Here is a 16702-nt window from a genome sequence, read left to right as displayed (position 1 = left end):
AGCCACTGCACAAAACAAATCCCAGCCGGGTCCGTCACTTTTTTGGGTCCCCTTGAAACATTTCCGTTGTGGTCCGTGCTATTTGCAGCGCGTTTCTTCATTTGCATGTGTTGTGAGGATTTGCAGCGCGTTTCTTCATTTGCGTGTGTTGTGAGGATTTGCAGCGTTTCTTCATTTGCGTGTGCTGTGAGGATTTGCAGCGCGTGTGTTGTCAAACTGATGAAGATGTTTTCTTAATTTGCTGGTGTTTTTTCAATTTGCATGTGTTTTCTTAAGTTGCAGCGCATTGAGCTCTCTGGGCCACCGTAATATATGGTTGATATTTGCTATTTTCCTTTGTTAGATCACATTTATAAATTAAAGTGCTACAACCTTGTGCTGGAACGGCAGGGGCAGAAACACAAAACTCACACTTACACTCACACTCTGACAGACTCTCTCTCTCTCTCTCTCACACACAAGCACACACATAATGTGGGGGGGATGTACAGTGTGTGGTCATTTAAAATTTGTTCTGATATATGTTCTTCACAAAAAAATGAGCCAAGGCCAATGAGTATGAGTTTGAAAAAATAATTAATCGTATAATTTTTCTTTTGACAAAAAGTGAAAACGGGTCCCATAGACCCAAACACCATACAAGGGTTAATATATTACATTACATTACATTTAGTCATTTAGCAGACGCTTTTATCCAAAGCGACTTACAAATGAGGACAATAGAAGCAATCAAAATCAACAAAAGAGCAATGATATGCAAGTCCTATAACAAGTGGCAGTTAGCTTAACACAGCCCACGTAGCAAGGTTTTTTAAAATTATATAATAAATAAAAAGAAAACCGATAGAATAGAAAAAGAATAGAGCAAGCTAGTGTTAGAGGTATTTTTTGCTTTTGTAAATTGTATAATAAATAAAAAGAAAACAGATAGAATACATTTTTTTTAAGAAAACAAGCAGCAAATGAATAGAGTGCAGGTCTAAAAGGGACAAGTTTTTTTTTTTTTTTTTTAAGAATATAATTAAGGATAAACAATAAAGCGACGTTCACTTGCAGAACGCAAGCTTCTAGAGGGCACTATATATAGGCTATAGGTTCCTACGTGAATGTGCCCGCTCACTTTTGCCTAGGCCCAGCCACAAATAAAATTCTGCTAATGCCACTGGCTCAAATGCATAAGCAATTGCACTTATTATGGGCTTAACAGTCCTTTTAAGTTCGTCTTCTTCAATTTCAAAACAAGCGTGCATTCCAAAAGTAAAGAAATGCTTATATTTCTGTACTGGCCATCGGAGCGAACCAACCCTGTGACGTCACACGCTGTGGTACTGCAGGATGGTGGCGCCCTTTCTCCAAAAGCTATAATAAAACATCCTTTTTTCTTTAAAACGGTTACATTAATCGTGTTTGTTACATATTTTTTTATTAAAGTGGAAATCAGTTTACTAAATAATGTAAGCTTGACTGACTGCTTCACTTCCACTTTAAAGGGATATTTGTCTTGTTTATTATTTTTATTTATGCTATTTGTAATTTTTGTGCAATTACTTGCCTGTCAGTCGAGTTTGTGTCAGAACATTTTGCAGTGTTTACATGTTTATTACTGCTTATAATTCATTAAAATATAAGTTTAATTTCATAAAGTTGATTTCAAAATGCACTTTATTCAGTTGAATAAAATGCTATTTTCCCTATATATTTCATCATTGAAGATTTCTTTAAAAAAGTTTAAAAATCTTGTCTCGTCTCCTTCTCGTGAACCCAGTCTCGTGTCTCGTCTCGTCTCGTGGGATAAGTGTCTTCACACTTGAAATGCTTAACTCTGGGTAATTTTAAACCACACGTGTCAAATGTTGCTCCTCTGCAGAGATTACCTCCAATCTGGATTAAACACACCTACCTGCAACTTTGTAGTGATCATGAAGCCCTTGATTAGCTTGTGCAGATGTGTTTGATCAGGGTTGGAGCTAAACTCTACAGGAAAGTGGATCTCGAGGTCCAGAGTTGAGGACCCGTGGTATAAATTATACCAGAAGCTTCCCAACTGTGTTCCTGGGAACCTCTGGTTAAATTCACATGGAATGACACTGCAATTATAATTTTAATGTTCTGTTTTAGTTTATTAGTAAAGCACATTTCACAGTACATATTGTTCCGAAGCCTCTTGACAAGTAAAAGTACCTTACGACCTCTAGTAAATTAATTAAAAAGCCTGTATTTGAATCATTTTCCCCCTTTCATTTAATTCTATAATCAAAATAGAGAGAAATCTTTAACAATAATTATTGATCTAGGATATCAAAGAGTTTTCATTATTGATTAGGCATTCATTTAAAAAATAAAAAGAGCAGTGACATGTTATTGCCTAAAGTAAAATGTGAAGAAACAGCAAGGTTATTCTTCAGGTTTATTAAATATATAATGTAATCCTTTCAGTTGATTCCTGTCATTTCCTGTGATTCACATTCATTCTCATGATGACCAAATATCATAAAATCAGTAGAAATGGTATTTGAAGGATATATACTGGGAACAGTACTATACACAATACTGTTCCTCTTTGTTCAGTAACTGTTTGTGTTTGACAGGTTTCTCAGTTTTACACATAATGATGCTGATTCTCTGTATTTCTGCGTCTGGATCTGCACTCCTGCTCTGCTGTCTGATCTACTGCAGATCTCCTACTAAAGGTATGTGTATAACAGGAAAATATTCTTATCAGCTGTAATTCAGTGGGTTTCAACTGCAAGATTATGACCCAATGACAATTAGTATGATTTTAATAATAATAATAATAATAATAATAATAATACAATTACAAATAAAATTTAAATGTTAATAAACCTGTGTATCCAATGAAACTCTACATTATTCTGGCATAAATACATCTTTCACCAATTTGCCATATGGCTTATTAAACAGTTTAGTGTTTTAGGCTGGTAAATGACACCTGCTTGGCACAAAAAAACATTATTGTTATTATTATTATGGATTTAGGAATTTAGAAATGTATCTATAGTCTTGTAGTTTGTGAAGTCTGTGGTGGTGAGGGAGCAATATATTGGAGGGGAGCAATATATTGGAGGGGACAAAGAGGGAAAATGTTGAGATGTCTACAGTAAACAGTGGGACATACAGGATAAAAGTGTACGTTTGTCAGTTGTGTTTAAGCTTGGAAATGAGGATGATTGTGGTGTTACAGAATCTATAGAACATGCTGTGGATGTGAGTATAATGTACATCATAGTAGCAGTAGTTTGTTTGATTTTATTGAGAGTAGCTCAGTAGGACAGTTGTCACGAATCTTGTCCATGGACTTCCGTTCAATCGCCACCAGAGGTCACCCTTCCATTACATTGACTCCATTACATTGACTCTCGCACTACAAAAACTGTTGCATGTCATCCCGGACTACATATCCCATCATCCATTGCACTGATTGCGCACAGCTGTAACCAATCACACATTCACTATATTACCTTCACTCAGATCCCTTTCAAACTGCCGAGTATTGTATGTGCATATCGCCAGTTGTGATAGCTACGTTACGGAGCCTGCTTTAAGTTTCTTAGTCTAGCCTAGTCTTGCCTTGTCTGGCAAATGGATCCGCACGTCTCACGTCTCGTCAGCCCCGTAACAGAATACTTGGCCACACAAGGATCCAGCAGCTGTTCAAGTGGACATTGGTTAGGTATGGACTCAGACAGCATATTAATAGCCCTTAAACAAGGTCAACGATCGTTAGAGAATCATATTCAAGAATTTTTAGCCATCGCTCACTATTCAAATTTATCGGACATTATTTTGATAGAGTTTTTCTGTGATGGCATTAACCAACCTTTAAGGTCTAAGCTTAGACGTGAAGGTCCGTGTTCGTCACTCAGTCAGTTTCTGGACTATGCTCTGTTGACTGTTGGTTCATCGTTCACTGTGGGTGTCGCGGAGGAACGCGACCCCGCACTCACTCGTGTAATGGCGGCCGCATTAGAGCACGCTCACAAAATGGTGGCGACCGTGGAGCCTGATCGCAAAATGGCGGACACAACAGTGCCCCGTTCTGTCACAGCTGCCAATCCTGAATCAAGTCAAGTCACAGTTGATCTTCATGAGTCTAGTCAAGTCACGGTGTACACCACCACTGAAACTTTAGAGACGGCGGCGGCCACTGTGATGTCTCCCGAGGTGGCGGCTGATGCTGCAGATCCTTCCGAGGTAGCTGGCGCATGCTGCCATGTTTCCCAAGGCGATGGCGCCCGCTGTAGCTTATCCAGAGGTGGCGGTCCATGCTGCAGAACCTCCCGAGGTGGCGGTGCTCGCCTCAGCTCCTTGCGCGGTGGTGGCACCCAGCAACGCACCTTCAGCCTGTCTTGTCACGGTCGAGGGAACCATTACTGAACTCTCCCTGTATCCTGATGGTCCTAATGTAGAACCTCCAGAGGTGGCGGCATTCGCTGCAGAACCTCCAGAGGTGTCAGTGGTATCCACTTATGAACTCTCGTCCTGTTCTGCTCCGGCCAAGGAGGCCATCTATGAACTCGCTACCTGTCCTGTCACGGCTATGAAGGCCATCTGGGAACTCTCTAACAGTCCTGTAATGGCTATGGAGGCCGTCTGTGAACTCTCTGCCTGTCCTGACATGGCTATGAAGGCCGTCTGTGAACTCTCTAACAGTCCTGTAACGGCTATGGAGACCATCCGTGAACTCTCTGCCTGTCCTGAAACGGCTATGAAGGCCGTCTGTGAACTCTCTGACTGTCCTGTCATGGCTAAGGAGGCCACCTGTGAACTCTCTGCCTGTCCTGTCACGGCAATGGAGGCCGTCTGTGAACTCTCTGCCTGTCCTGTCATGGCTCTGGAGGCCGTCAGCGAACTCTCTGCCTGTCCTGTCACGGCTCTGTAGGCCGCCTGTGAACTCTCTGCCTGTCCTGTCACGGCTATGGAAGCCACTTATGAAATTTTGTTCTGCTCTGAACCGGCCGAGGAGGCCATCTCTGAACTCTCGTCCTGTTCTGAACCAGCCATGGTGGCTGATTGTGAACTGTCTGTCTTGTCTGTTTCTGTCAAGGAATCTAAACCTGACCTGTCTGTCTGTCTAAATGCTTCTGTTGTGTCTGAGTTTGAACCATCTGTCAGTCCAGCTTCAATCACTGAACTGTCTGTCAATCTAGTTTCAATCGATGCACCCGGTCTTGATCTGTCTGCCAGTCCACAACTCCCACATGTACTTAATTCTGAATTATCAGTCTGTCCTGTTTCCGTTGGACTTCCGTTCGATCGCCACCAGAGGTCACACTTCCATTACATTGACTCCATTACACTGACTCTCGCACTACAAAACTGTTGCATGTCATCCCGGACTACATATCCCATCATCCATTGCACTGATTGCACACAGCTGTAACCAATCACACATTCACTATATTACCTTCACTCAGATCCCTTTCAAACTGCCGAGTGTTGTACGCGCATATCGCCAATTGTGATAGCTACGTTACGGAGCCTGCTTTAAAGTTTTATAGTCTTAGCTTAGTCTTGCCTTGTCTGTTTCCTCGTGCTCTGGTCATTGTCTGTGTACTTTGGATTACCTCTCTCGTCTTGCCCTGTTCGGATACTGTTTGCCCCTGCCTGGACCTTTGCTTTGTACCTGGATTATCTCTCTAGCCTCGCCCTGTTGGATTACGTTCGTCGTCGACTGACCCTCGCTTGTTTACCGGACTGCTCATGCCCTGTCTTCTATATACCAGTTTGCCAATGTCTGACCTATGCTGTTTCTGACCACGTCTTTAATAAAAGCTTGCAAATGGATCCGCACGTCTCACGTCTCGTCAGCCCCGTAACAACAGTGTTGTGATCCTTGATTTATGCATCATGTAGGACTAATTTGAAGGTGTGAGCAGCCATTAAAGCAGAAGTTACTGTGATATTTGAGATCATTTTGTTAATTAGTCTAAATACACCTGTGTTTTACATGTCCTGTTCTCCTTGTTGACCCTTTTAACTTGTCTTGAGTCTCATTATTCAATGTTGTATTTGAAAATTATCAGCAATAAAGCACTCAAGCAATTATCGAATCAACTTTAGTCAGGGTGAGAAAGAGAGAGGTGTGTGTGTGTTAATTTATGTGTGCAAATGTGTATATATGTAAATAATGTCACTAATGCAGGGACATTAAACATGTTAATTGCCCTTTCCAGTACAAAGTTAGTCTGTATACTCAGAAAATTATAAACTATATGAAACCATTGTTACTTGTCTAACTAAAAAGGCGTCATGCAAACATTTTTATTTTTATATTTCAGGTTTATTTGGCCAGCAAACATATGGTCAATATTTTAATCTGGGATCTTCAGTGGTTTTGCCCTGTCATGTTGACGAATGCTTATTAAAGAAAAAACTGAAGGTGGAATGGAGAAGAAAAGACACTAAGACTCTGGTTCATCTGTATGAAGATGGTGAGAGTCGATCAGAGAAACAGCACCAGAATTATCAGGATAGAGCTCATTTCTTTACTGACGATGTTCAACATGGAAACTTCTCCCTCCGTCTGGACAATCTGAGAGCTGAAGATGCTGGAGAATACATATGCAAAGTTCACAGTGACCTTTTTACAGTGACCAGGACAGTAGAGACAAGTTTGGTACCAGGTAAGTTGATAAAAGATAAAAACAAACAGAAACTACTGAACTGCTACATAACACTATATTAGGGATTCACCAATCTTGATTTTTCATGCCTGATTCCGACTGTAGATTTTTTGCAGATTCCGATAACAGCTGCCCATTTTATTATTTTTTTTACTTTTATTTAATTTTTTAAGCAAGAGACAAGAAAGAATCAAAATATGAGTACATCACGATGTTTATTTGCTATATTGCAGGCAGATCTGTAGCCATTGGAATTAGTGGCAACTACTGCTTTTTATTCACAATCCAAACAAGGATGCTAAATACATGTAGAATAAGCAGTTTTTTTATTTAAATTAAATAAACAAAAACAGAATTGTCTGAATTTAGCTTTATGAAACTATGCTTCATAAAACTTCTGCACGACACAGAAAAAGCAGACAGTTTGAATGAGATGCAGATTCACTCTCTGACAGCAGGTGGCACTCATGGAAAAGCAGATACAGCCTTTTCTTGGTTACCGCTGTAAACAAAGCAGTGCTGCACTTATAAACACTACTATGCATTATACAGAGGCAAGATGAAAATAAAATACCATCTAAACTGCTCTGAAGACATCATCCCCCTCCATATATCTTGCACAGTTTGTTTTTCCTGACCAAATGTTCTTACAATTACTAAACTGTGTGTTAACAGTAATTTGACAGCTTCTGCCGTTGGGTAATTTGTTTATCACACAATTCACAACAGTCAATTTCTCTGATGGGCCTCTTTTACACAAAATCATTGCCTGGTTCCTGTTTTACAGTCTATCCTTCTGACAAACTAAACATGTTATATTAACGCTGATAGTTAACATACATGCAACCTGTCACTCACATGAGATCACAGCAATAGCAAATGACAACAATCCAACGAACCAATCAATTCCAGATGGACAGAATCAAGTCCTGCTCTGTATTTGTTTTCTCATTCAAGAAGCCGTTAAACTCGGATATACATCACCAAGGGAAAGAAAAGACAAAGATCTGGATGCAATTTCTGCTTATCCAAATCTTGTCCAAATCTTTGTCTTTTCTCTCCTTTTGTGATATAGGCTATATCTGAGTGAAACGGCTTCTTGAATGAGTAAACAAATGCAGAACAGGACTTGATTTTTTTCCATCTGGACGTGATTGTTTAATTGGATTGTTGTTGCTGTGATCTCATGTGAGTGACAGGTTGCGTGTATGTTAAAGCTGCAGTCCGTAAGTTTTGCCTCTTTGTCACCATCTCTGTTTGAAAACCTGCAATTGCAGCTATTTTGTGGAAGGATCTTCCTTGCGTGGGTTGTGCACTGGCACGGCTCCAGCGCGGATGAATCTAATGTGTGGCTGTCAGTCACTGCACCGGTGTGGATTCTGCACCTTGTATTCACAGATTCTACATCTTGAAAGTATGACCCAAATAATAGTTTTCACTAGAAAATGTCATCTGAACAAGTAAGTAACAACTGCCACTTTTGTTCTGATCAACTGAGAAAAAAAAGCATTACAATAAATTGTGCTATCAATGGTGATTAAATCTAATGATCGGTTAACTCATATCACATCAAACCGTGCCAATTAATATTATTGTTAAACTTTGTTTTCAAATTGTTGACGTTAATAACATCAGCATTGCGTGAGTGCATGTATTTAGTGTGAATTAGCGTTACCTGTAGATTTAAATTTCTGTAGTGTCTAATCTCTAATTGTCATTCCATTTGAATTCCATATAAAGAAATTGTTCTTGTAACCCAAAAAGCAAATTAAAGTTCGTTACAACTCGTTCTCTTTGAAATAAATATTTTTAGTACAGATGAATCCCACTATCTGTAATCAGATGCACATACTAGAATATAATATAATGGAATTTAATCTAATTTCAGTCGTTTCGTCCTTTCTCTATTAAAATCCGCCATTTATTCTAGCTGCTGTGAGAAAAGGCTATAAACGATCCGTCACCTCTTTGTCACCATCTCTGTTTGAAAACCTGCAATTGCAGCTATTTTGTGGAAGGATCTTCCTTGCGTGGGTTGTGCACTGGCACGGCTCCAGCGCGGATGAATCTAATGTGTGGCTGTCAGTCACTGCACCGGTGTGGATTCTGCACCTTGTATTCACAGATTCTACATCTTGAAAGTATGACCCAAATAATAGTTTTCACTGGAGAATGTCATCTGAACAAGTAAGTAACAACTGACACTTTTGTTCTGATCAACTGAGAAAAAAAAGCATTACAATAAATTGTGCTATCAATGGTGATTAAATCTAATGATCGGTTAACTCATATCACATCAAACCGTGCCAATTAATATTATTGTTAAACTTTGTTTTCAAATTGTTGACGTTAATAACATCAGCATTGCGTGAGTGCATGTATTTAGTGTGAATTAGCGTTACCTGTAGATTTAAATTTCTGTAGTGTCTAATCTCTAATTGTCATTCCATTTGAATTCCATATAAAGAAATTGTTCTTGTAACCCAAAAAGCAAATTAAAGTTCGTTACAACTCGTTCTCTTTGAAATAAATATTTTTAGTACAGATGAATCCCACTATCTGTAATCAGATGCACATACTAGAATATAATATAATGGAATTTAATCTAATTTCAGTCGTTTCGTCCTTTCTCTATTAAAATCCGCCATTTATTCTAGCTGCTGTGAGAAAAGGCTATAAACGATCCGTCACCTGCAGTATCCTCACGTGTGATATAGCATACTAGCCGGGACAACTTCTTTATGTTTACAGACGTGACGTAACTGTCAGGATCATGGCCTGTCTGTGTTGTGGTTTTGCTCCCCATGTGCTCTGTTACCTAGTTTTCCCATGTTTTTGATTGTTCATTGTTTCCAGGTGTTTCTCCTTATTAGTTCATCCTCCTCACCTGTCTGCCCCTCGTTATCTGCCCTATTTTAGTTCTAGCCTGTGCCAATCTCCCTTGTCCGATATTGAATGTGAATGTCTTGTGCTACATGTGTTCCTGTCTGTCCTGTATACACCGTGTTGGAATGATTAAAGACTGTGTTTGCTGCGAATTCTCCTGCATCTCCTCGTTCCTCGCTCCTCAGTGTAGTACAACCATGACAGAATACCGGACCTACAACAGTTTAAATTTCATGTTTACCCTCCGTTTTGTTTTTGGGTTTTGCTCAGTGTTTTTTTTTCCTCCCGTTGTTTCCCTTGGAAAATGGATCCCCTCGCCCGCCCTGAATACATCCTCCTCTTGCTGGAGTAGGGGGAATGATCGCTCGAGGGTCATACCATACTGCTTCTGGCTATTGCCCATCTACTACTATGGTGCCAGCCTCAGCCCCGCGTGCAGAGCACCATCATCCGAAGATGGCCCTCGAGCAGAATTCGCCACCTTCATGGAGTGGACTCTGGAGAGAAATGGATCGCCGTCCTGCCCCATGGATGATCTCGTCAGTTCTACTCCCGACCCAGTGCCCAGCCCACCAACTCCCCGATGTGCGGAGCGCATGCCCGAGCCCACCGCTGACGAAGAGCCAGAGCCCGCCGCGACCGACGAGCCATCGCCGCATGGAGCGACAGAGCTGAGGATCGCCTCGGAGCCAGAGCTGCTGACGACGTCAGTCAAGGTGTGTGAGCCGGCAACAACGCCCGTCACAAGGGAGAAGGCTGCGGATGGTGTGAGCGCGGAGAGGAGCTCCGCCCCCTGCATCGCGGCTGAGGGACGGACGGTGTGAGTGTGGAGAGGAGCTCCGCCCCCGCACCACGGCTAAGGGTGAGCTGAGTATGGCGTGGCGAAGGTGCCAAAACGAAGAGGAGAGGGCTCCAGCCCCCGAATCCAGTCCAAAGTGCCCTCCAGTGCTCGCTCACAGAAAGCGCCCTCCAGTGCCCGCTCCTAGAATGCGCCCTCAAGTGTCTACTCCTCCAGAGCGCAATCCTGTTCAGATGTTCAGCCTAGAGGGGGCTCCTGATCCGCTGTCGTCTGGAAGCCCCTCTGCTCGCCCTCAGCCCACCATCTATTTAGTGCGAGCTCCACGGGACTGCCATCCTCCAGCGTCCCCGTGGCTAGAGTTTCCCTTGACTCCACCTCCAGCTTCTAAGCCCCAGAATCCGCCTCGGCCCATGGACCCGTCGGCTCCCCCATGGCTCCTAGCTCCCTCCTCTCCGCTGTGGTCCGGCAGTCCACTAGCTCTGCCAGGCTCCCTCATCCCTCCGGCTCCACCTTGGTCTGGCATCGACCATCTTGCGCCTCGGGACTCCACTCCTCTGGCTTTGCCTCGTCCCTCCGTCCCTCCGGCTCCATCAGGCTCCTTCATCCCCTCGGTAATGACGCAGCGCCATGCTCGAATTTCCCACGAAAACCTACCCGTACCACTCAAATTAGAAAACCGTTGTGAATCCAGCTAAAGTGAAGCGATAGTTTTGAACACTGGCTGGTTATGTACTTGCTCAAAAAACTATTTTGGATAATTTTTAAACAAAAAAGTTACGGACTGCAGCTTTAAGTATCAGCGTTAATATAACATGTTCAGTTTGTCAGCATAAAGAAGGATACTGTAAAACAGGAACCAGGCAAAGATTTTGTGTACAAGAGGCCCAACAGAGAGCTCAAGAGATGGATATCAGAAGGCAGATATTTGTTGTGTCAAATAAAATCTGGTTTGTCATTGTTGACCATGTGATAAACAGATTACACAAAGGCAGATGCTGCCAGATTACTGTAGCCCAACCCCATCTGACAGATTAGTTACTTTAAGAACATTTGGTCAGGAAAAACAAACTCTGCAGGATATAGGCATTATACAGAAATGACACCACTGTGTTATTGTCATTTTGCATTATTGACTCTATTTTCCTGTTTAATACTGTAAAGTTGCTTTGACACAATCTGTATTGTTAAAAGCGCTATATAAATAAAGGTGACTTGACTTAATAATCAATACACAATTCCTACAGTATTATTGAGAGTATGCTGTCAATTAATTACAGTTTCTACTGCCAGATTTGACCGAAAATCTCAGGGGAATGTACCATGATGGTGGCTATACAAACTCAAGGTTACAAGATTAGTTTTAATTTGAACAAAACCAATCCAATCCAGTTTTGTTGGCACTTTGATGCTGATCATCAACTTTCTGTGTCAACCCAGACTTTGATCCTGAGTTTATGGAGCCATATCAGTGCAAGTGAAAGTTATGAAGTTAGTTTATATAGTTGATGATAATATACAAAAGTATACAGAGACTCAATCATTTTAACTCAAGTCATGTTTAAAGCTTTATCTATTGATTCAGAATGTAACCTGCCCTGGAGCAGCTTAGCCATGGAGCATAAGTTACTATGGACTTTAAGCAGCAACTGCTGATAGAACGGCAACGGCTTCAGGAATTGAAGTGTTAACTGGCGTAGCAAAAAAAAGCAAAATCACTAAGCAGCAAATAAAGAGGACGCCGTAATAAAGGTGTCACCAGACTCGGTCCTGGAGGGCTGGTGTCCTGCAGAGTTCAGCTCCAACCCTAATTAAACACACCTGAACCAGCTAATCAAGCTCTTTCTGGTCAAACTAGAAACTTCTAGGCAGGTGTATTGAGGCAAGTTCGAGCTGAACTCTGCAGGACACTGGCCCCCCAAAAATTACATATTTAAAAAAGCAAGACAAGGGTTGATTTTGGCATTAAGTGATATTCAGATACAATTACAATGCCAAATACCATTAAACATAACATTTACTTACTATGGCACATCAGCTATTCTCCCATAAAATACGCTTACATTACAATGTGACGAAGCAGCAGTTAAAGTTGCGCATGCACAGTAGAATGCCACAATGCTGTTATATAGCAGCTGTTGCTGAAAGTCCGTAATTATGGCCATGAACACCTTTAAATGCCAAGCCACTTTCATGGTACCCAAACCCCAGAGTTGGTGCAAACTAAACTGAAACTTACCTGGCTAGCCAGCTAAACCAGCTTCATGGTACAGGCCCCAGGACTGGGTTCATATTTTAATTGATGGACTGGATATTACAGACATTATAAATTGTAGGACAATTTGGTTAGGGAATGTTGTACTGTAAAATGTTTATTTCAGAGACAAATATATTGCATTGTTTGCTAAATTGGAAGATCATTCTGTTGTGTTTTGCTGTCCCTAATGAAAACATGAAGGTAAGGTTTTAATGATCAACTACCTATGTTACAGGTGTGATCTTTTTGGAGTTTTGTACTAAGTTCTTAAATGTAGCCAAAAACAGTGTGAAAATATTGCCAAAAAGTTTTAAAAAGGAGCTTAGAGTCACCTCTAATATGAGCTTGTGCTGTTGTAGAGATGAAGTGTGAATGTGTGTGAGAGGTATCTGAGAGGAAATCAAAAATACAGTTTGCTCAGAGAGAGAGAATAATCGTCATCACCAGCAATGTAAAGTCTTTTTCAGACATTACACTCGACAAAATATATAAATCAATTTATTTATCTGTTTGTTTGTAGTTATTTCACATTAGAAACTTGGTGTCTGTTCCTTTACAGGATTCAAAGTGAAAGGTTCCTCTGGTAATCAGATGGTTCCTCTTGGAGGTTCAGTGGTTTTGCCCTGTCAGGTTGACGAAAGCTTGTTACAGAAAAGTCTGAAGGTGGAGTGGAGAAGAACAGACTCCGAGACTCTGGTTCATCTGTATGAAGACGGTGAGAGTCGACCAAAGAAACAGCACAAAAATTATCATCAAAGAGCTCATTTCATTACTGATGAAATTAAAGATGGAAACTTCTCCATCCGACTGGAAAAAGTGAGAGCAGAAGATGCTGGACACTACACATGTAAAGTTTACAGTGACCAGGATTGTGTGCATTCAGCCGACGCAGAGGTCGAGATACTGAGTAAGTGAAAATAACTGGACCTGCTATTTTATACCTGGTCAATATATGATTTTAATTTAGTGGTACAATATAAATATTGCATTTCCAGATTTTAAAAATAATATTATGATAATTTTAGTTACTTCAGTCATAAATATAATAGTCTGATGTTATGCACCACTGGACTGGTCATATATTAATTATTCAGTTTGAAAGTGTACCTACTACAGTACTGATAAACACTTTTCTGGACCGTAGATGCTTAATCAGCTCTTCTGTGGGTTTGTGGTGCTGCAGATGTGAGTGTATTTGTTGAAGTATCTGAGAGACATTTCATACAAACTTAAATGTAGATTTAAAAATAATTTTATTAACAGATATTGCCAAAAAAGTGTAAAACTACAATAATAGATCATTGTGGAGTAAAAAATAAAAAAAAAAGAACTTGGCACAATAGTCTCCACAAAAGACTGTACAGAAAACAGGACTGTACAGAAAATAAATGCAGACTGTTTCATAGACAGGGCGAATTCCAAACGGCTTTTTTGCGTCCTTCAAGGGCACTTCATGAAGGGGACGCCATCTGTAGGGACATTCTAAACCAAAGTGAACAACTGAATCCCTTCAGAAGGGCCCTTCCAGAAGTCCGTTAGCGAAGGGATCATGCGATGGTTACTTCACAGAAGTGATTTCCATTTGTGATTATGTGATCTTCGGTTAGGAGATCTTGCGATGCTTTTTAAAACAAAGTTGGGATTGATTTAGACTTCACATACAAACATAAGTAGAATAGGCTAATTAAATTTGTCTATTTCAATGTAAGAAATCATATTTTTTGTCAGTGATAGAAATATGATTTAAGACGGTAGTGTAAGCAGATTTAGTTTGAAAAATATTTGAATGAAATTATAAGAAATATTTATTTGCAACAACTGATGGAGTGCTGAATGCTGCACGTTGTCAAGGTAACATTTGATTAGTCATTCCCTTCGTCAAGGGCGTTCCAAACGCTTACACGAGACAGTAATTGTCAGTCCTGTGTCTTGTGTTTTTCTCCCCATGTTCTCTCCTTGCCCCAGTTTCTCCCTCATATGCCCTTATTTGGTTTTCCGGTTCCTGTTCCCATTAAGTTCCAATTGATTCCAGCTGTGTCTCGTTTATTTCCTCATTTGTTCCATTACTTAAGCCCTGTGTTTTCCTGAGTCCTGCGTCCTGTCTAAACGTCAATCCCTGTTCCTACGTGTGTTTTCCGTGTTCCTTTTGATTAATAAAGACTGTTATGCTAGTACTCTCCTGCGTTCTCTTTGTTCCTCCCTCCTCACAGTATAGGCAACACTGTGACAGTAATGTCCTGCACCCTTCAAAGAACACACTTCAAGGGCTCTGCCCTTCGAAGGGAGTAGGGCATAGGGATGCTCACTTCCGTTTGGAATTCACCCATAGTATATAATTCAGTTCTACTCATTAATATGTAGTTTAACTGCTATTAAGTCCCTCAAATAATGATTTGCATTACAATAAGTAAATAAATAAATAAATAACAAGAGAAGAAAACAAACAACAGGCTCTCACATATTCTGTGCAATTAATAAATGTTTGATCAAATGAGGAGAGTTTATACACAAAACACAAATCCTTAATGTTCATTTGCCTGAACAGGTATTTCACATTAACCTTTTAATTAATTAATTTATTATTATTATTTTCTTTAAGGGTTTGATGTTGAGTGTTCTCGTTACACACTTGCTCCTCTGGGATCTTCAGTGGTTTTGCCCTCTTATCCTGATGAATCTTTACCAGTGGAGGGTCTGAAAGTGAAATGGGAAAAAGAACATGCTACTGTTCATCTGTATCAGGATGGTGAGAGTCGAGCAGAGGAACAAGATGAAGATTATCAGGATAGAGCTCATTTCTTCACTGATCAGATTCAACATGGAAACTTCTCCCTCCGGCTGGACAATCTGAGAGCTGAAGATGAAGGAGAATACAAATGTAGAGTTTACAGTCAGCAGAAATCTGTGTTTTCAGCTTGGACAAATTTGGAACTGAGATTACTAGGTAAGTCAACAGATAAAAATACCTAATCTTGTAGCCTTAATCAATGGGTTAATTTAATAGTTTAGTTTTATATACTATATCTGTGTTTCCAGTAAACATAAAGTGAGTTTGGATCTTCCTAGAGCTTGCATAGCGAAGCGTCACTCTTACCGTCTCACACTACTTCTGTTTTCCATACAAATTTCAACACTGCTATGACTTTTATAATATTTAAGCGACTGGGCACATGATGTTCACACAGCAGGCGAAAAAGCGGGTGAAAAATCCCACAGACTTAACACTGGAGGAACTTTGCAGAGATGGCAAAAGTACACATATTCTTCACTCAAGTAGAAGTACAGATACTCATGTTTAAAAGTTGAAGTACTGACTACACTTTTTTACTCAGGTTAAAGTATAGAAGTATGGGCTCTGACATGTACTTAAGTAAAAAGTAGCCATTACTCATATAAACTCATTACTCACGTCATATAAATACCTTAATACAAAATAACTTACATTTCATATTTTGTTAGTTAATGAATGTATCCAGGCTGAACAACCGCCGTGTAGAACAGGGCCGGACTGGGACAAAATTTCACTCATCCAGGCCATCACACACCCACAACACATTCTGAAACCATGCACAACACTATTTTTTGTTTGGCCATCACATAAAACAGGTTACAATCCTTAGGCTGGGCCGTACAAAATAACTATATTTTCTAAATTGCATAAATGTCAAAATTAGTACAACAATAACTACACCATGACCATTTATTATAAAAAAACAACATAATATTAAACATTTTATTGCATTATCATAAGTCATATTTTTCCCTTATGAAAATTAACTATGGTTTTTATTACAGTAAAAGTATGTAATAAACCATCGTTTTTTTAGTGGCTTGATTACCATTTGTATAACCGTAGTTTTACTACAAATTCCATGATTAAACTATGGTTAGTGTAGCAAAACCATAATTTGTTGTTACCTTAGTAACCCTGGTTTTTGGTTTTATTTGTAGTAAAAGCATGGTTAATTTTAATAAGGGTTGCGTTGTCTGCCCTAGCTCCCTCTAAACCTATTATAAAACAATGTGAATATTTGTCAGCTAAATTACTACTGTAACTTCACAACAGATAATGATGTCCTTTAGCATACAGTATTTTGAGTGATGATAGTAATGGGGTGC

At 40.1% G+C, this 16702-nt stretch overlaps 1 protein-coding gene across 1 annotated transcript in view; it reads left to right on the top strand.

Annotated features, from left to right (window-relative positions):
- The window catches only part of LOC107739212 (uncharacterized), a 35636-nt gene extending 20036 nt beyond the window's left edge, over positions 1-15600 (top strand). The window contains exons 6-9 of the mRNA XM_016551235.1: positions 2589-2690; positions 6300-6644; positions 13143-13490; positions 15183-15600. Of these exons, the coding sequence (XP_016406721.1) occupies positions 2589-2690; positions 6300-6644; positions 13143-13490; positions 15183-15553 (1166 nt within the window). The 3' untranslated portion in view covers positions 15554-15600. The remainder of the gene's footprint in view (positions 1-2588; positions 2691-6299; positions 6645-13142; positions 13491-15182) is intronic.
- The last annotated feature ends 1102 nt before the right edge of the window (positions 15601-16702 follow it).

Source organism: Sinocyclocheilus rhinocerous, unplaced genomic scaffold, assembly GCF_001515625.1.
Source record: "Sinocyclocheilus rhinocerous isolate Xijiao unplaced genomic scaffold, SAMN03320098_v1.1 scaffold2842, whole genome shotgun sequence".
NCBI classification, from domain to species: Eukaryota; Metazoa; Chordata; class Actinopteri; order Cypriniformes; family Cyprinidae; genus Sinocyclocheilus; species Sinocyclocheilus rhinocerous.
This window is presented reverse-complemented; position numbering and strand designations above follow the sequence as displayed.